This window comes from Camelina sativa, chromosome 5 (genome assembly GCF_000633955.1).
Source record: "Camelina sativa cultivar DH55 chromosome 5, Cs, whole genome shotgun sequence".
NCBI lineage: Eukaryota > Viridiplantae > Streptophyta > Magnoliopsida > Brassicales > Brassicaceae > Camelina > Camelina sativa.
Window position 1 is genome coordinate 2,933,280 of NC_025689.1, and position 19,450 is coordinate 2,952,729.

A 19,450-nucleotide genomic window follows, 5' to 3' on the forward strand; every position below is an offset into this window, starting at 1 on the left:
TCTGTTTGTACTACATTTCTGTAAGGTCTGTGTATTTATTTCCCCCACGTTGTTCTTCTTCTTTAAGCCTAGTCTAGAATAGGGTTGATTAATGTTGGATCAATAAATATCCAAAAGTTTCTCTTTTTGTGATACAACTAAAAAGGTTACTTACAGAAACATTATCCCTATGGTTGAAACGAGCTACATGGTCAAAGGGAGGTCTCTGTCTAGTCAATATTAAACTGAAGGGTTTTATTGTAGAAGAAGATCACATGCAACATTAATTCTCCTATGTGATTAGTTGATTGATACTTACTTCTGAAGCCAATATGGTGTCGAGATTGAAGTCAGTTCTGGGGTTTACTGCCGCAAGTCTCATAGATAGCATCTGAAAAGAAGAACAGCAGTTATGTGACATTGTGGCACTAATCACACATTGCTTAGCTTATTATTTTTAATTTTCAGTTAACAACAAAAAGTTCTACCTCCACTTGACGCTGTAAAGACTGCACATGGTTAATGATTTCATCTAGAACCAATGCAGTTCCCTGAATCTGCAGGCCAAAGCTTTCTGGTAAGTCAAGAACATAAAGAAGAACACGCCACACAACTTTAGAAGCAAAAGAGTTCCTAAGCAGCTATATTTTTATTAGAATTCTTAACTAATTTTTAAGCCATAAAAAATCTATTAGTTAGTCCTACCATGTAAAACGTAAACGGCTTTTATAATCTCAACAACTCTACTAGTTTGCCAGAGCAACATATCTCGTTTATAACATGAATTCCAGAAATTATCAAAGATCTCATGAACAAACAATCAAGCCCCAGAACCCCACAGATTTGACAAACTCTTAAAGAGTTGTCACCTATCATCATCTCCTTCCACCAATAATTGCTGCTAAATTCCAAGATATCTATCGATTAGTTAGCTGTCTGCAGGAGTGTCACATCATGTTTCCAACCAATTAGGTATTGTGGGACTCAAAGCATATAACAATAGTAGTGACGATACTACACTCCTCGCCCTCTTTCTACTTGATTGATACCAAACTTCATAGAAACGATACTACACTCCTCACCCACCATAGTAAGCCTGCAACTTTTGCCATTTATTATCGAAAGATGGACCCCAAAACCCAGTCTGACCTTGATCTATCCACCAAAATCTGTCCCCTCAACCCATAACCTCAAGGGAACACTCCAGCTAGCATTCCCACATCATAAATCCATTATAGTCATTTATGGAGTAAGCTTCAAGCTCAATGAATACACTTTGGGAAGACGAAACAACAATGTCACATCACTTCCGTATTACTACTACTAGCTAACCTAAATGGTTGTGACCCGTGAGATATTCTTCCCCACACGAAAATAAAGTTTAAGATATTCAAAGGAACTGAAATTACCAAACTAGTGGTTTTGGTCTTTTTGGCACACCACAAAACTTTTTTCCTTTTCATATAAGAGGAACTTAGCACTACAATTTTATTCATATAAAAAAGAAAGTGAAAAGGATTTAACCTCTTATCAAACCACATCTTCAAATTCACTTTTTTGGGGTTGCTCTAATAAAGAAAGATTCTGTCTTTAATCAACAAATGAAGATCTAATTATTGATTAAAAAGGCCACTAACCTTATCACAGCCTGGGACCAGTTCCTGTAACAGCTTCATTCGTGCGTTTATCTTCTCTCTTCTTGCCTATAATCAAGAAGAGTTCAATGATTAATTAACGTAGCCACTAATTAAAAAACTAATATAACAACAAACAACTATGCTTTCCTTGTGAGAAATGTGAATTACTTACTCGCTCTGCTAAGCTATGGTTATCAGTAGCTTGACCACGACGAGCTCTAACGTGAACATACGGCAACTTGTCTTCCTCTACGGAGCTCTTCGTCTTCTTCATCGAGCTTTTACCCTAGAAATTAATGAAATAAGGAGTTAGAAACTATGGATCAAAAGTGTTTTTGATTTTGAGCAATTTGGTAGTATCACCTTCTTCTCGCGTTCTTTCCTCTTGTTGTGTTTCGAATTCTGATTCTCCGAAAATGAATCAGTCTCAGAAGGCTCAGCCTTGACTCCTCCGTCAAGATTCGCGCTTGAGCTCGGAGTATCGGCGGAGGAGATATATCCGTTTTGCTCAGTAGCAATCACCGAGAAACGAGCGGCGCGGTCCAAGAGAAGGGAGTTGGAAGGGAAAGTCAAAGTCCCGAAAGGGTCATGAGGAGGAGCGATATTATCTCCGGCGAGTTTGGTAATGTTGGCCTGAGAAGACGATGAATCTGCGAAATGGAGAAGCTCCATGGCTTGAGTCACAGGCATCTCAAGCAAAGCCGTGAAAGAGCCGCCAGTATTCTCCGGAGGCATCGTCGTCACCAATTGGCGAAATTCATCGTCGGTAACCGGGCCAACGCCGGATCTAGGTCCAAACCCTCCGGTCAGATCCATAATCGGGAAAAAAAATAAAGATTAAACCGGAAATAACCGAGTTAAAATTCAGAGAAAACCAGAACCGACCGACTTGATCAACGAGTTAAGCTGCTTCTTTTTGGAGTTTTAAAATCGTTCGACTCGGAAAATTCCAAAATGGGGAATTTAGTTTTGTAAGCTTCTTCTACTTCGTAAGAGTGTGTGAGAGAGGCAAAAGAATTACAGAAGAGCCATTTTGGAGTGGGAAGAAAGCAACGTTAGCTTTGGAGTGCGTCTCTGTTTGTTAATAAAGCCACCATTTTTATAGAGAGAGTGAGAAAATAATAAATACTCCATTTATGAGACGATGAGAGAGAGAAGGACGCTTTGATTGGATCGCAACCGTTATGGCCTTATGGGCCTTTTGGGCTTCGTTCGGTTATATTTTTTTTCTTTCTGTTTTGGGTCAAGGTCGTTTGTTCACCCTTGAAATAATAAACCCAACAATAGAATTTGTGACTCTCCTCGTGTTTATTTACAGAAGTGCCCATACAAACAGAAGTGGCATCTTTTTCTTTTCAAAAATGCATCTTTGTGTGTGGTTTACTTTGTCGGTTGGTTAATGGTTTTCTCTGACACAAACCACTCTCCCCCGTCATCTCTTCCCTCCTTTAATTTGAATAAATATTCTCAACTGAATTCAAATTCATAGCTCCAAAACTAGACACATATGATCCATCCACCTTTAGTAATAAGATTATACAATAGAGTTCCATTATTATCCTCACATTACTCTTAAACATGTTTTAATTTTTTTTTTTAATTACAGCTATATCTTGTAAAAAGTAATATAATTATAGATCTGGTAGGACTGTACATTTTTTTCATGGCTCAAGACCTCAAAGTGTCCTATATGAGTTAAAGATTTTAAGCATTTAAAGATACCTACTTCTATTTTTATTTTAAGTCCTTTGTTCAATGATCATATGATTGATGATTACTGTACCATTATCCACTAATATACAACTGCAAATTTATTTTTCTCAATGGTTGATACATCTTTTCCGGATTTGTATATCTTAGTACAGTACTATATATTGTAACTTAAGTTGTAAATGACCCTATATATGTCATCAACTCTTTAAGACAAAAAATTATAAATGTGACAACAAGCCACCTGCATCAATCAATAACTAAACTTATAAAAAACGTATACAGGAAATTAATTAAAGAACCACAAAAATCCAAAACGCAAATCCCAATATATTATATTTTAAAAAACTTTACAGTATAGTAGTATTATATTATTATCATTTGAAATCATATTCAGGCGCACAAGAATTCAAAAAACTGATCATGAGATTCATGAATCATGACTACATTACTACACGTTGCTAACATGAAATCAAAACCATAAAATAATCCAACAACCTCGGTCAAATCTCCCATTATAATTCTTCTACTTCGTCTTCACTGTTTATCATTTTCCTCTGCAGCAACTTCTCGTTGCTTCTTCTTTATAACAAACAAGAAATAGATATAATGAAGTTACTTTGGGTTCTTCTTTCACTTCTTGTCTGCATGATGAGCTTTTGCTCCTCTCTCAATTCCGACGGTTTATCTCTACTAGCTCTCAAATCCGCCGTCGACAACGACCCGACCCGAGTAATGACCCACTGGTCTGAATCCGACCCGACTCCTTGCCATTGGTCCGGGATCGTTTGCACAAACGGCCGAGTCACCTCACTTGTACTCTTGGGCAAAAGTCTCTCCGGTTACATTCCATCAGAACTCGGTTTACTCGACTCGCTAAACCGGCTCGATCTAGCTCACAACAATTTCTCCAAAACCGTACCGGTTCGTCTTTTCCAAGCAACCAATCTCCGGTACATCGATCTCTCTCACAACTCACTCTCCGGTCCAATCCCGGTCCAAATCAAGTCCATGAAATCACTCAACCACCTCGATTTCTCCTCTAACCATCTCAACGGTTCACTCCCTGAGTCACTCGCTGAACTCGGAAGCCTCGCCGGAACTCTAAACCTTTCGTATAACCGATTCACCGGAGAGATTCCACCGTCATACGGTCGATTCCCGGTTCACGTCAGCTTAGATTTCAGTCACAACAATCTCACCGGAAAAGTACCTCAGGTGGGATCTCTGTTGAATCAAGGACCAATCGCGTTCGCCGGAAACTCTCATCTCTGCGGCTTACCATTGCAAACGCCGTGCGAAGAAATCGAAACCCCTAGCTTCGTCACTTCGAAGCCGGAACTCCAGAAACCAAACCCTAGCGTAATCAGCAACGACGACGACGCAAAGGAGGAGAAGAAGCAGCAGATCACCGGATCAGTGACGGTTTCTCTGATTTCCGGCGTTTCGATTGTAATCGGAGCTGTTTCCATCTCCGTATGGCTAATCCGGAAAAAACGAAGCTCCTCCGACGTGTACAAAACAGAGACAAAGACGACGACGACGGCGGTCTCGGACTCAGAGTTCGACGAAGAAGGGCAAGAAGGTAAATTCGTAGCGTTTGACGAAGGATTCGAGCTCGAGCTCGAGGATTTGTTGAGAGCATCTGCTTACGTGATAGGCAAGAGCAGAAGCGGGATTGTGTACAGAGTAGTGGCGGCGGAATCGTCATCCACCGTTGTCGCCGTTAGAAGACTCAGCGATGGTAACGCCACGTGGCGGTTTAAGGAATTTGTGAATGAAGTGGAGACCATTGGTAGGATCAATCACCCTAACATCGTAAAGCTTAGAGCTTACTACTATGCAGAGGACGAGAAGCTTCTCATCACTGATTTCATCAGCAATGGAAGCTTGTACTCTGCCTTACATGGTAAACAAAAAACACTAATCTTGCTAATAAATTTTCAATCTTTTAACGATAACTCTGCATCAATCAAATCAACCACTAAGTATAAGGTTTTATTTGTACTTGCTCTGTAGATAGGACTAATAAAGTACAGAGCTTTTTGTTTTGTTTCTGTCTGATTTGTGTTTGTATTGACTAATTTGTTGGCTTCTTCTCCTTGTTTTTATTGTTCAAAGCTTTACTGTGTTTACATGTGTTGAAACTTGAAAACAGTAGAGGTTGAGGACAAGCATGGATCTCTCTTACCTACCAGTAAAAAACAAACAACTAGATTTGATTCTCTATGGAAGATTTTGAATTAGACAAAGCACTATAGTGTGTGGTGTGTGGTCTTGTCAGATAAGCTGATGGTAGTGTTAGAGAGTGTTTAATCTGACATAAAGAAGATTTCTTTTTGGTGTTTAAGCAGAGATTAGATTATGATCCGAAAGATGTGTTTGTATGTATGCGTTGGTTTAGTTAGTTAGCATTATATGTTTGAGGCATTTGTATCAGTATCATTAGTTTTCTGAGACGGCATTTGATTTGTCTTGTAGGTGGACCTTCGAATACTAGGCCTCCACTCTCTTGGGCCGAGAGGTTACGTATAGCACAAGGGACTGCTCGGGGTTTGATGTATATACATGAATACAGTTCGAGAAAGTATGTACACGGGAACCTTAAATCAAGCAAAATCCTGTTAGATAATGAGAACCACCCTCACATCTCAGGTTTTGGTCTCTCGCGTCTGGTTTCGGGTTATCCCAAACTCATTGATGATTCACTATCATCAACCAGAACGCAAAGCATTGACCAAGCATTTGCTACAAGACTCTCACTCTCAGCTCCTGCAGCTGCTTACCTTGCACCCGAAGCCCGAGCTTCTTCTGGTTGCAAATCATCTCAGAAAAGCGATGTTTATTCATTTGGTGTGATTCTGTTGGAGTTGTTGACTGGTCGGTTACCTAATGGTTCCTCTGAAAACGAAGGAGAAGAACTCGTGAATGTTTTGAGGAAGTGGCACAAGGAAGAAAGGTTGTTGGCTGAGATCTTAGACCCGAAGCTTCTACGACAGCATTTTGAGGATAAGCAGGTTCTTGCAACCATTCATGTCGCTTTAAATTGCACGGAAATGAACCCGGAGATGCGCCCTAGGATGAGATCTGTGTCTGAGAGTCTAGGTCGAATCAAATCGGACTAAACCTTTTCTGAAAGAGTCCGGGAAGTAGTATTAGTTGTGTATGTTAATTAATCTCAGGCCATGTGGAGTTTTGTAGTTTCTATGGTGAGTTTAACTGAAGAGTTTATGGTTAATTTCCGTATCAAGTGGCTGTGTATCTGTTTGTTATCACATATTATTCCTTGTCTCTTAAGGAAGAGAGTTTGGTTGTCTAGCTAGAATCTTATATGGATAATAATGAATATGAAAATTGATAAATATCTGTTTCAAAAACCCTCTCAAACTATAACTTTGAATAAAAAATTACCAAGTTACGTTGACAGTCCTTGCATGATAGATCCTCTCTTTCCAAAAGTACTAGAGAATCATATTAATATAACTCCAAGTGGTTTTTATAATTATATATATGTATTTCAAAACTTGGATTCGATTTTGATTAGACGCATTGATTTTTTTGAAAGATCATAGTAAACCAAAAAAAAAAAAAAAATACTCAGATGCTTTTTAGTGGACCTGTTATAACTTCTAACTATGTAATGGAGATATAGATAGTTAAACAACAAACAGGAAAAAGCTCAATCGCATGATTGCATATTTCTTGCGCATGGAGTTGTGAGAAATGAATTTAGAACCGATCGTTAGCAATGAAAGAAAGGCAAAATCAAATCTATTTCGAATATGTAGATTTTTGTCAGAACATCAAACACGATCATATCCCACCGTTGGTCCTTTGTTTCATATTCACAACAAAAAGTATGACTTTTATAAACCAAAAATTAAAGATTTCATGACAAAAAACATATCTTGCCCCAGCACGATTGATTACTTCCAAATTTAGCAGCCCACTCGAGAAAATTAAATTAAAAAAGGAGAGGAACACTTGCTTAATTTAGAAGTTCCTATTGAATACAAAATAAAATAGGAGAAGGCACCCTTTTTTGAGCTTGTTGACATTATAAAAAGCCAAAGCCATGGACCACGATTCCCCACTTCTATCAATGTAATCTATTTTTTTTTTGCAGAAACATAAATAAATTGTTGGGGAATCGTTTTTTATTTATTAAGATTATTAAAATTCAAATACTATCAAACAATAAGAAAAACAAAATCTATACAACATAGAGAAAGAAGCTAATGGGGTCTCACGTGTCCATGTTCCCATCCACAAAGCCACGGACGGGATTTTGCTTTTATAATTTTCACAATGCCAAATCTTTAAAATTGCACTTCTTAATACGTCCGATTTTGCATCTTTAATCTCCATTTCTTTTTCTCCTTTTTTTATTTTGGGTGTTTTCCGTGTTCTATCCATTGCATTTAGAAGTGAGAGACCACTGAGTTACAAAAACTAAAAGAGTATGACCTGTTTCGAAGTGAGAGCACTTGAGAACATTTGGGTGTAATGATTTGGAAAATATTTGTTAGATTCCTTTGAGGAAAATACTGGTGTGATTTGAAAGAAGCAGTTTTGTTATGTACGAATCAGATCAGATCGATATGTACAACTTTTAGATATCTTCTCTCCCCAACATATGTACTTGATTCCCATGAAATACTATTGTATGTTAATAACTTAAGATATTACTTATACTTAAATAGTAGTAGTATTATTATGTATGTGCATGTGCTTTGTGCATACAATTTTGTCTTCTTGTTGATTAATTATTAAATAGCTCGAAGTTTTAAAACTGTGTAAGCTAGTTTTATGTCAATGTCATCAATCTATATGTATCCATCTACAGAATACAATATAGGGCCTTAGTCACATAAACCATAGTCCCCATATAAAAAGAGTGAAACAGCTAATATAGAGAATAAATTCACATTCAAAGCAATTCATCCCAATCCACTCGATGGTTCGGTTCATCAAACGATATTATTATTATTTTCATTTAAGTATGGTTTTGGTTTCATTTTTTCTTTTCCAATTCTTAACAATGTAAAAGCTAAAAATCCAGATTGATACGATACGAATATGTTTGTTTTTGAAAACCGTAACCACTACTAGATTTAAAAAGTGGACTAATAAAAGTATGAATTTTCCATTAAAGGGCTGAATCGAAATATTGGTAAAAGAAACAATGTCGCTTTTAATGGATTTAAATTTTTAGAAAGACGGCGCTGCGGCTAGGCTCGTGAATTATTAAAGTAAAAACAAGATGAGATAAGAAAAAAAGAAAAGAAAAGTGTGAAACGACGGCGGACGTTGATTTGGATCACGAGGCGTAATCTCGTGTGAATCGTTCACGTAGAGTCAAGTCATTGTATCATTCCTGGACCAATGAGAGGTTTTTTAAAAGTTTTGGTACCTCTCATCTTTTCTCGTGTCTAAGTGTAGCGTATTATAGTCGTGCACCAAAATCCTGTGCCAGTCAGACGCCAGCTTACGTTACGTTCCCAATGCGTGTAAACGGCGTCAATATCCTCCGTCACGATCGTGTGCGTAAGCTGTGTACCTGTAAATAATGGGTTCGGTTCCGTGAGAGAACCCTGAAAGCTACGTAATTTTTTTTCTTTATTTGTTTTTTTTGACTCTTATTACAAAACTGTACTTCCGACAATTTTCTTTCTATTTAAAGGATGTTTTTGTGTCTTAACTATATTAAGGATCTAAACTTCTGACTTTTTGTTATTCTGATGGGACAATCTTAAATTCTAAATTGTATAATTCGATATTAGATTTTGTCAGTACAGTTTGCTGACGATGGACGCTATGATTATGGATAGTAAGCAAAACAAAAAATTGGTAACCAAGAAGTTATAAATCAAATGTCCCTAACTATATTTTTTCTTTTGGACAGAAAGACCAAACACATATTACATCCCTTATTTATTTTATTATTATTTTTTTTTTTTTTCTATCCTTGGAAAATTCTATTACATCGGTTATAAACTACCGACACAATCTTGTTATAATCGTATGGCCTACTAGGGGATTTCATTGCCCACACAACACATAAAATATATTTTTGTTCGTGTGTTATAAATTAGCGTAGAAACATCACATATATGACAAAAAAGGAAGTCATATAGTAATTAAAAAAAAACAGGAAATGTAGTATAAAAATGAAATAATGTAGAGCAGAAATAATTTTGTCACGGGTTCATCAGTTAACTCGTCAAAAAATATTGATTAGGGTTGGTATTTACTTCACATGCTAGCTAGCTCTTCTTGTATACTATATAAGTTGTATTCGAGTAGTATAATAAAGTAATAATGTAATTCATCTCAAATTTCTACAGTTTCTTCTCATTCACATTTTATATAATAAGATTGTATGAAAATTTAAAATAAAATAGAAAAAAATGAAAAAGGCATTTCCGTGACTCAGCTTCACAGGCGGCTTAAAACGACGTCCTCCTCTGAACTTTTCTTTTTCATTTTGTTATTTTTCTCTCAAATTTATAATATTTTGGGTTTTTGCTTTTCGATCCGCCGCTATCTTCAGCAATTAAAAGTTAGACTCTGAAACTCAGAAACCCAAAACAAAAAAAAACGATAAATAAATATAAAGATTCATCATCATCATCGTCTCTCTCTCTCCTCTCTTCACCGTTCTCCCTTTGCTTCATCTTCAAGGTTTTATCATCATCTTCTCCAAATTCTACTTCGACACACAACCTGCTTACTGCTCCTCAAGCTCAAGTTTTTTACTTCCCAACAAAGAACCAAGTGAGACACAACCAAGAACTTGACAAGCTTAGATTCATATCCAACAGTTAGACGTTGGAAAAAGCTAACTTAAGATACAGTTTCTCCAAAAATTTGTTCAAGAAAACAGAGCACTCAAAACAGGGGAAAGCTCGTCGTTTTCATACTTGATTAATGGATTCGAGTAATCATCTTTACGACCCGAATCACATAGCTTCTTCTGGGTCAGGTGGTGGTCTTCTTCGTTTTCGATCAGCTCCTAGCTCTGTTCTCTCCTCTTTCGTTGATCAAGACAAGAGTAGCTTCGACTCCTCAGATAGGTTGCTTTCTAGATTCGTTACCTCTGATGGCGTAAACGAAGATCTCGGTGTTTCACCTAAGTTCGAAGATAATAAGTCTCCTGTTTCGTTAACTAACAACACCTCTGTTTCATACGCCGCCGCCACTCTCCCGCCGCCTCAGACTGAACCGTCGAGTTTTCTCGGGTTGCCGCCGCATTACCCGAGGCAGAGTAAAGTGACGATGAACTCTATTGGTTTGGAGCAGTTTCTTGGTATGAGTAATCATCACCACACCAAACCAGTTGAATCTAATCTTCTCCGGCAAAGCAGCTCCCCCGCCGGAATGTTCACAAACCTCTCTGACCAAAACGGTACCGTTTCACTCTCTTCTACCCCAAAAATAGTTTCTTCCTTTTTTTAGAAAGTCTGAACTCATATATTTCTATATATATGTTTCAATCCCTTGATTCAAGATTTTTGAATGTTTTAAGACAAGATCTGATCTGTCAATTTAATAAAGTTAAGCACTTTGGATTTAACAGTTTAATAAGTGTTTGATGGTTTTTGCTATTACACTATTGCTACTATAGCAGGTTATGGTCCAATGAGGAATATGATAAATTACGAAGAAGATGAAGTCAGTCCATCTAATTCCAATGGATTAAGACGCCATTGCAGCCTCTCTTCAAGGCCACCTTCTTCACTTGGAATGCTCTCTCAGATACCTGAAATCTCACCCGAGACAAGTTTTCAATATAGCCATTGGAATGATCCTTCCAACTTCATTGATAACTTATCCTCCCTTAAAAGAGAAACTGATGACGATGGCAAATTGTTTCTAGGAGCTCAGGTAACTCGCTTCTCTAACCAGTTTATTTTGGTTATTTGGTCATTAGACATATATATAGCTTAATAGCTGAAAGTGGAGTTTGATTTCTTGAGAATTGAATGATGTTTTCTTGATGGTTTGTGCAGAACGGTGACTCCGGGAATCGAATGCAGTTACTGTCACATCATTTGAGTCTACCGAAGTCATCATCGACAGCTTCAGACATGGTTTCAGTGGATAAGTATCTTCAGTTACAAGATTCTGTTCCTTGTAAAATTAGAGCAAAACGTGGTTGCGCTACACATCCGCGAAGCATCGCTGAAAGGGTAACTTAAAACTAGTTAAAATACCATCTTTACATGTCAATAGAAGTCCTTTCGAAACATAGTCTAGTATGAATATAGAAAGTCTAATTAATGCTTGAAAAGTGTCTTCTTTCCTAAAAGTTCTTTTGTCGATTGTGTCAGGTAAGAAGAACACGGATAAGTGAGCGAATGAGGAAATTACAAGAACTTGTTCCTAACATGGACAAGGTATAGTTTTCTGAAACTTCTTGTAATGAGTTTTGATCTTAAACAAATTGTTTTCCCTTGCGTTGACTAGGTTCAATGATGTTGGTTTCTTTATGTTGAAACAGCAAACGAACACTTCGGATATGTTGGATTTAGCTGTTGATTACATCAAAGACTTACAAAGGCAATACAAGGTAAGTTCCTTATCATTGTGAAAAAAAACCAAAGTGCCGGTCTTAAGTTAAAACCTATTGAATTGATTTAGACTTCTTTTTTTTTTGTTTGCTTACACAGATTTTAAACGAGAACAGAGCTAACTGCAAGTGCATGAACAAGGAGAAGAAGTCAATATAGTGCGCAACAAAGTGTGTATAGATAGGACCCAAAAAAGAAAAGCAGAGAGAAGGATAAGAAATAATAAATGTCCATGTCTGAATATTTTTTAGCCGAAACAGACCAAATTGTCTATGTAAGCTCTTCAGAAGAAAATTATATGCTTTCAACAAAATCCAATTCTAAGCAATAAAATAGGACTTAATCTGTTCTTTTATTTCGCTTTCAAATGTTGGACTACAAAAGGTAAGATCAGACAAGTAGCTAATGACCAGAAGAACAAAGAAAGACACGAAAAAACTAACTAGAAAACATAAATCATTCTTCCATCTGATCTGCAAAATCTTTGACATCAATAGTGAAAGAGTACTCCTGGTCGCAACCCAAGTAAGAATCGCACATGAAGTAAAGAGTATACGACTTCTTTCCTGGTTCAGCTGGTACTGCAAACTCTAGCTCCGCCTTCGCCTTCCGTTGCAGAGAGATTTTCTTGATGGCCATCAGCTGGTTTGTCTTGGTTTCTCCAACGACTAGCCACCAACCTTCTTCTTTAATCTTGGGATATCTTGGTGCGTTCACAGGTCCCACCTCTGTCCTTTCCTCCATGTCTCTCTCCAGCATTACCTGCAATGTGATCTCTTTTCCAGGGCTTACCTCGATGCCGCCCACAATCTCGTATGTAAGGTCAATGTTGGGGAATCGGTTGCAGAACCTGGCAACGTCAAGAAGCTGAGCGTCTGACATTTGGAGAAGCTCTTGGCGTTTCTCGTCTTCCATTTCCAGAAGATCAAAAACGGTTTCGATGTTATTCCCCGGATTCTCTTGGCACCTTTTGGCTAAGTCCTTTGTGAAGTGGGGAAGCTGCAGAAGTATGGAGTCTCGATTCCACATGCCTTGAGTCACCATCTGGCTTACTTCCATAGCTAACAGGGCAAGATTCAGACAATTTTTGCTCGATATAACATCGACCATTGCATGAAGAAGTCTAGTTGCAGATAAGAGGACCTCACGCTGATCCATTGCCAGGTTCTCGCTGATTTTTTGCCTTGAAAAATGCGCCTGAAGAAGCGCGTTTGCCTTCACATGAGGGTCTGTGCATTTCGGGTTTTCAAAAGAGAAGCTCTGGTGATTGATGAGTCTCCGAACTGCGTCCTCTTCACCAGGACGTATAGGAATCAAGTCATACTCTGAAGCTGAAGCCAAGATCTCAATAAGACCCTTCATCTTGGTCTTGGAAGCCAAGAGAGAACCGAATCGCTCAATGGTGGTGTAATTGATGTAATAATATGAAGCAATCATACCAAGATTGAGAGGAGACAGATACAACTCATTCTCTATTTCTATGCATTTACTCACTTCAAGATCAGACAAAGTGTTTTCAACGAGCTCTGAGAGGTGATCAGATAAATGCCTGTGGGTCACTCCCTGGAGATTGTAGTAGTTAGGGTTCTGGGGAAGCCTCCTGTACATGAAGCTCCAGGTAAGATAATCCACAGCTTCTTGCTTGTTCTCTATAACTTCGGCAACAACTTCTGCATTCAAATTATCATGCAAGAAATGTTGAAGCTGACTCTCAACCGGAAAGGCTTCATACAGAAATTTCTTGTAAAACTCTTTAAGTGATGCATGGCAGAAGACCACACACTTCCCAGCGTCGTCAAGCAGAGGTCGGCTAGCACGCCCCATCATCTGGAGCAGATCGGAGATGGGGTAATCCGAATGAGAAATTTCCCGTCCATCATAGAATTGTGTTCCCATTACAACAACCAAATGCGCCTTCAATGGAGTACCCCAACACAATGAACTAGACATTACACATACCTGAATCCGTCCTGCTTCAAAAAGCTGAGTCACAATCTCCTGATCAATACTGCTTAAACCCTCATGTAAGTAGCCAATACCATGGCGCAAAGTCTCCTTCAGAGTTTCCTCGCAAATTTGGTTAACAAAAGGCTCTAGTTCTTCCAGCTTTCCTAACAGGAACTCAGGGTTCTGCATGTTGTCCATGCGTGAGTATGCTATCAGATCCACAGCAGTAAGGCGGACATGTTTACGGGTCGAGACAAAAACGATAGCCGGTTTCTTGTTCTTGGCATGCTGGACTATGGCAGTGTATGTTGGCTTAGTCATCGCCTGCATTCTCGCTTCAAAACTCAATATGTCCACCCCTTGAATGTGGATCTCCAGTGGGACAGGGCGAATATTAGGCGGAAAATTGAAAATGCCACATGAACTGGCCCCGACCCACTCTCCAAGATCTTTGGCATTTGCAAGGGAAGTTGATAATGCAACAATCCTCATCTTGTTCCCCACCTGACTTGAAATATTTCTCATTCTCGAGACAATTACCTCCAATACTGGACCACCTTGACCCCCAATTAAATGAAGCTCATCAACGATGAACAAACTAACCTGCTGAATATATTTTCTGTGTTTCCACCTTCGGGACAGAGCGTCCCATCTCTCAGGAGTACTTATAATTATCTGACCCTTCTCAAGCAGGGTAAGATCTAATGCCGTCTCCCCAGTTAACTCAACAACCCGTAAACCAAGCCCCTTTCCGAACTTTTTCTCCCAATCACAAACCGCTCCTTAGCAATACCCTCAAGAGGTGCAATATAGACAACACGCATTACAGAATCAGGTCTTTCAAGATGATTCCTCAATATAGCAAACTCCGCACATATAGTCTTCCCACTTCCTGTGGGAGCAGCAACCAATACATTGTCACTTGTGTTATACAAAACAGTAAAGACCTGAGTCTGCACTGGATTAAAATGCTTGAAATCCTGATACAAAGTTTCATAGGACGGATTCCTTAGGGCCATCACCGGGAGGGGCTGCAAGTCCAGTAGCTCCGTAGGTGGTGGATACTTTTCTGGAAGAATAAGATACCTGAAAGATATAGGTAACACAGTCGGCGAGTCAAGCCATTTGTCTGAAACCACTCGAATGAAATACTGTGGGGGAACTGGCTCAGAGATTGGTACAGTGAAGTTCAACGTGTGGTCGTCATCAATATACTGCTTTTTCAAAAGGAAATACTCGTAATGAAGTATCTTTTCACCATCACTGTCTTCCACCATTATCCAAAATGGTTCAACATTTTGATGTAATTTGTCATCCCACTGAAAATCAGGTGTTACGGTGAGCTCCACTTGTAGAACAGAACGAGAAATCGGCTGAACATGTGCTCTAAGATTCAGTTTTGGAAACTGATGGATGAACTTGTGAATTTTTCTGCCCATCTTAGGATTACGAATAAGCTCTCCTAACTCCTGTGAAGATAGATCATAGTATCTCTCCCACACCAGATCATTCTTGTCCAACTTCATCAGAACCTCCTTTGGAATTTCAAGAAACTGCCGGAGTGGTGTCTGAACATTCCACATCCTCTTCCCTACCATTTTAGACAAGTTTAGAGCTTTTTCAGACAGTTGAGCCCACCCTCTCTTCAAACTAATCTCAAAAATAGCTCGTAGGAGACGTCCAGCACTCTGGGTAATATAAACCATGTCAGATGACAAAGAAAGACCCTCGAGCTTTAGCTTTGAAATATATACTTGCAGCAAAACATTGATCTTTGCATCAGAATCTTCTAGTGTTTCCTTGACAGGGATCGGTACACGATCCAGAAGTTTTGCCAGTTCCATCTTCTCGTCCTGTCGAACAGTGACATACTTGAACTCCTCACTCAGTGAGAACAGACGGCAAAGCTCTATATCACTCATTGTTGGCTTCAAATTCTCATTATATGTAGCTATTGTTCCATGGGTTATGTAGTAGTAGCTAGCAATGCGTCCCAAATCAGTAACCTGGAAGTGTCCACTTTTCCTGTCATACTTAATCAGGTTGTTCTTGTCCAAGATATTAGCAGCAGAATGAATCAGGTCAGCTCGTCTCTCCTCTAATAATACATCTTTTGCAAGGGCATCAGGCGGTAAGCCATACAGTGTCGGATTACGAACCATGCGGATGTATAAATATGTATAGCCAAGCCAGTGGCAAGCTTCTTTAGCATTCTGAACTGTCCCAAGCACAATTTCAGCATTGAGCTGATCAGCAAGTTTGGAGATAAACTGGCTTTCAATTGGTAGTTGCTCATTCATCAAACGAAGATAATACTGCAGCTCGCTGTATCCAGTGATTATAATTCCCTCCCCACGTTGGTCATATTGAGGTCTTCCCGCACGACCAATCATCTGCATAACATCTAGAGGACTTAACTCCATCCACGCCCCTCTCTCAGGATTATAGACTTGGGTTCCTTTGATAATGACAGTATGTGCAGGCAAATTCACTCCCCATGCAAGAGTTGCCGTGGAAACCAACACTTGCAAATTTCCTAAACGAAATTGATCCTCAACTATCTGGCGATCAGTCCTAGTCAACCCAGCATGATGAATTGCAAAACCATAAGGCAAAAGCTCTTTCAGGTCACTATTCTTGAGAAGTCCAACCAGACTCTGAAGAATTTCACAACTTTGACTATCTTCCTTCAAGAATCTGCTGAGGGTATCATTTGCCATTGCTGTGTCCCGTATTGCTCTAGCAGTTTTTGCTGTTTCCTTCCTCGAATGGACAAAAATAAGGACTTGATGTTTTCCAGCACCAGCTAATACTTTCTGGTAACATATATCATTCATCAATTGGAACTTCCGTAACGGTTTTTTCACATTAATACCTATATACTGCTGCTCAAGAGGCACAGGTCTGTAGCTGCGGTCAAATTTAAACAACCCACTTTTAAGATCCACCCGCAAAAACAACGCCACATCTTCATCATTTGGCAGTGTTGCCGATAAACCCACCAGACGAATATGCTCCTTTGTGGTTTCAATCTGCCTAAGCGTTCTAGCAACAATACTTTCAAGCACAGGCCCTCGACTGTCATTGAGAAGATGAATTTCGTCAATTATAAGAAGTCTCACAAGCTGAGTATAAGTTCGATCTCCAGATTTCCTGGTGACAATGTCCCACTTCTCTGGCGTTGTAACAATGATCTGAGTTTCTTTGATTTCATGCCCGGTAAGGGACTGATCCCCACTGAGTTCCTTCACCGTAACTCCATAATCCTTCAAGCGCTCAGATAGATTATCCACAACCTCAGCAACGAGAGCTTTCATAGGTGCAACATAGACAATTTTGTAATTCCCATGATTAAATGTTCCATCTGGATTCATATTCAATGCAAGCTGGTGCAGTATGGTGAGCACAGCAACATTGGTCTTCCCCGCACCAGTTGGAGCACAAAGAAGAATGTTCTCTGCCTTAAAAAGAGCAGTGCCATACACTTTGCTCTGAACCCTGTTCAACTGCTGCATTCCCCTAAAAGCTGGTTGGGCCCAATCTGGCATATCGCTTATTTTCACAAGCTTTTCATTACTATCAACCTTTTTAGAAACCCATGGCACATGAACCTCATCAAATTCCTTGCCACGAACTCTGTAAGAGCGATCGGGAAGCTCACAATTCTTATTCTCCCTATGAAACCACCTTGGTTAAAAGCAAGGCTCTCCAGGTCCAGCACCTGACGCTGACCCTTCAACCAACCATTCTCTAAATCAACATCTTTCATACTTCTGTCTCCATCACCACCAGAATTATCATTCATAAGAAGTCGAGCCTCTTCTTTGATATCTCTCTCCCGTTTCTCCTCCCTTTCTTTGGCTGTTGCTCTTTGTACATGCAACTCCTCCACAATAGCTGCAAACTCTCGGCCCAACCCCCTCATCTCCTCCTCAATTTGATTCCTCTCTATCTGGTCTCTTGCCCTAGTCAAACGGGTGCACCACACAATCTTCACACGGTTTTGCAGCAGAAATTTAGCAAAGGAGAACTTTTCAAACTGAAGGTGCTCAAGCAGCTTGATCTCAACATCCCTATCACTACCTTCAGCAAGTATATTAAGAAGCTCTTGTGCGAGTTTCTGGCACTCTTGTGCATCAATCTTCTGCTCATATTCATGAGATATCTTTCTCTGTAGCCAGTAGGCATCAATGTCCTGAACATTAAGACTTGTGCCCTCCTTTCCATGTCTTCCATCTTTACCGTCTATGGCCACATCCTCCTGAGAACCTCCACTTTTGTTAGATTCATCTTCATCCTCCTCATCATCTTTCTCCTCAAGATCCCTCTCCTCCTCATCATCTTCCTCAAACTCAAGAGCGACACCCACATCATCATCCTCACTAGCATAGTCACTAAAGGAATCACCACCCTCATGATAGTCGGTTATAATTTTCCCAACCGAAACAAACTGGTTGAAAGCCTGATCAGAAATAACATTCAGTAGTTTCTCCATCTCTATCTTCTTCTCATGGCTCTTCAGAGAATCCTTCTTGAGAACAGCCAGAATCTCATCAGCCGCACCACAAACAACATTCAGAGGCTGTCCACCCAATTGAAGTTGAATAAGACAAAGCAGAAACTCAAAAGCAGCCTTCGTCTCCTTAGTCTTTGGCTGATAAACACCATCATCGGAATCAGTAAGCACACTCACCTCCCTAAGACGAGGTCTCTTACTCTCACGAACAGAGACCAAATCAACAACATCACGCTCCTTCTTCTTCTTCTTCTTCTTAGATTTGTTCACCCCCTCATCAAACTCAACATCATAAGGCTTCCCCTTAACAACACGATCACCAAAAGACTTAAAATCAATCCTTCCCCTAAGACTCTCCGGTTCTCCAGAAGATTCATTCATATCATCACAACGACGACGCTCATCACTGCTGAGAACCAAACCCGAATTGACTCTGTACCCATACTGATTCAACCTAGCTTGTTCCTCTGCTCCACCGCCACCGAAACTCGCCATCACCAGATCGGAAACAGAAACCCCAAAAAATTCACAAAAAATCAGAACAATGAAACGAAAAACAAACCGGAACGAAAACCTCTTCTGTTATTACCTCTCACGTTCTTCGTTTCTTTCTTCGTCAAGATCGATCGTCTTCCCCCAAGTTTTTCTTATCGTCGTCTTAATTGAGAAAGAAACTTCAGACGGACACGATTTCTCTTTTTGTCGGATCGCCAACTTAACATATATATACATAACCTAATTTACTTTTCTTTTTTTAAACCGGCTTATACATCGTCGGTCACAAACTCAAACTCCAAATCCGAAGGTCCATTGGACTGTAATTAATTAAATCATGGAATTCTCCGGTTCGATCGGTTTAACTACGTAATTAAAGGTGGGTTCTTGGTTAGTGTTACCGGATTATCAGAGAAAATCATGGACCGATCAATAGGCACGCCGGTTCTCTCTGGTAATTTGGTAAAGCAGCGGGGTTGGATTCTGTGACACTTCAAACGGTGAGGATTCGATCGTGAAACGTAAAACTAAGATAAATGGGTCTCTTAGTAAAAGGCGCAGATATTGGGCTGAAAGCCCATTCAAATATATAA

General features: G+C 39.5%; 3 protein-coding genes and 1 pseudogene across 5 annotated transcripts in view; 2 read left to right on the plus strand and 2 right to left on the minus strand.

The window, feature by feature from the left end:
• The window catches only part of LOC104785144 (transcription factor bHLH48-like), a 6,052-nt gene extending 3,330 nt beyond the window's left edge, over window positions 1-2,722 (minus strand). The window contains exons 1-6 of one of the 2 annotated variants that reach the window (XM_010510292.2): window positions 2,502-2,722; window positions 1,980-2,403; window positions 1,789-1,902; window positions 1,617-1,682; window positions 468-536; window positions 299-370 (exon numbers count right to left, since the gene is read on the minus strand). In XM_010510292.2, the coding sequence (XP_010508594.1) occupies window positions 299-370; window positions 468-536; window positions 1,617-1,682; window positions 1,789-1,902; window positions 1,980-2,351 (693 nt within the window). In that variant the 5' untranslated portion in view covers window positions 2,352-2,403; window positions 2,502-2,722. Of the gene's footprint in view, window positions 1-298; window positions 371-467; window positions 537-1,616; window positions 1,683-1,788; window positions 1,903-1,979 lie in introns of both variants that reach the window. The other variant, XM_010510291.2, reaches the window with a different exon arrangement.
• On the plus strand, window positions 3,790-6,576 carry LOC104785145 (receptor protein kinase-like protein ZAR1). The gene is made up of 2 exons (XM_010510293.2): window positions 3,790-5,235; window positions 5,808-6,576. The coding sequence occupies exons 1-2, from the start codon at window positions 3,936-3,938 to the stop codon at window positions 6,449-6,451; spliced, it is 1,944 nt and encodes a 647-aa protein (XP_010508595.1). The 5' UTR covers window positions 3,790-3,935; the 3' UTR covers window positions 6,452-6,576.
• Window positions 9,833-12,249, plus strand: LOC104785147 (transcription factor bHLH130-like). Of its 2 annotated transcripts, none has more exons than XM_010510295.2 (6): window positions 9,833-10,734; window positions 10,954-11,213; window positions 11,339-11,518; window positions 11,660-11,725; window positions 11,830-11,898; window positions 11,999-12,249. In XM_010510295.2, the coding sequence occupies exons 1-6, from the start codon at window positions 10,257-10,259 to the stop codon at window positions 12,056-12,058; spliced, it is 1,113 nt and encodes a 370-aa protein (XP_010508597.1). In that variant the 5' UTR covers window positions 9,833-10,256; the 3' UTR covers window positions 12,059-12,249. The 2 variants fall into 2 exon arrangements, with proteins under 2 accessions (XP_010508597.1, XP_010508598.1); XM_010510296.2 differs by having other exon boundaries at window positions 10,957-11,213.
• Window positions 12,233-19,036, minus strand: LOC104785146 (annotated as a pseudogene).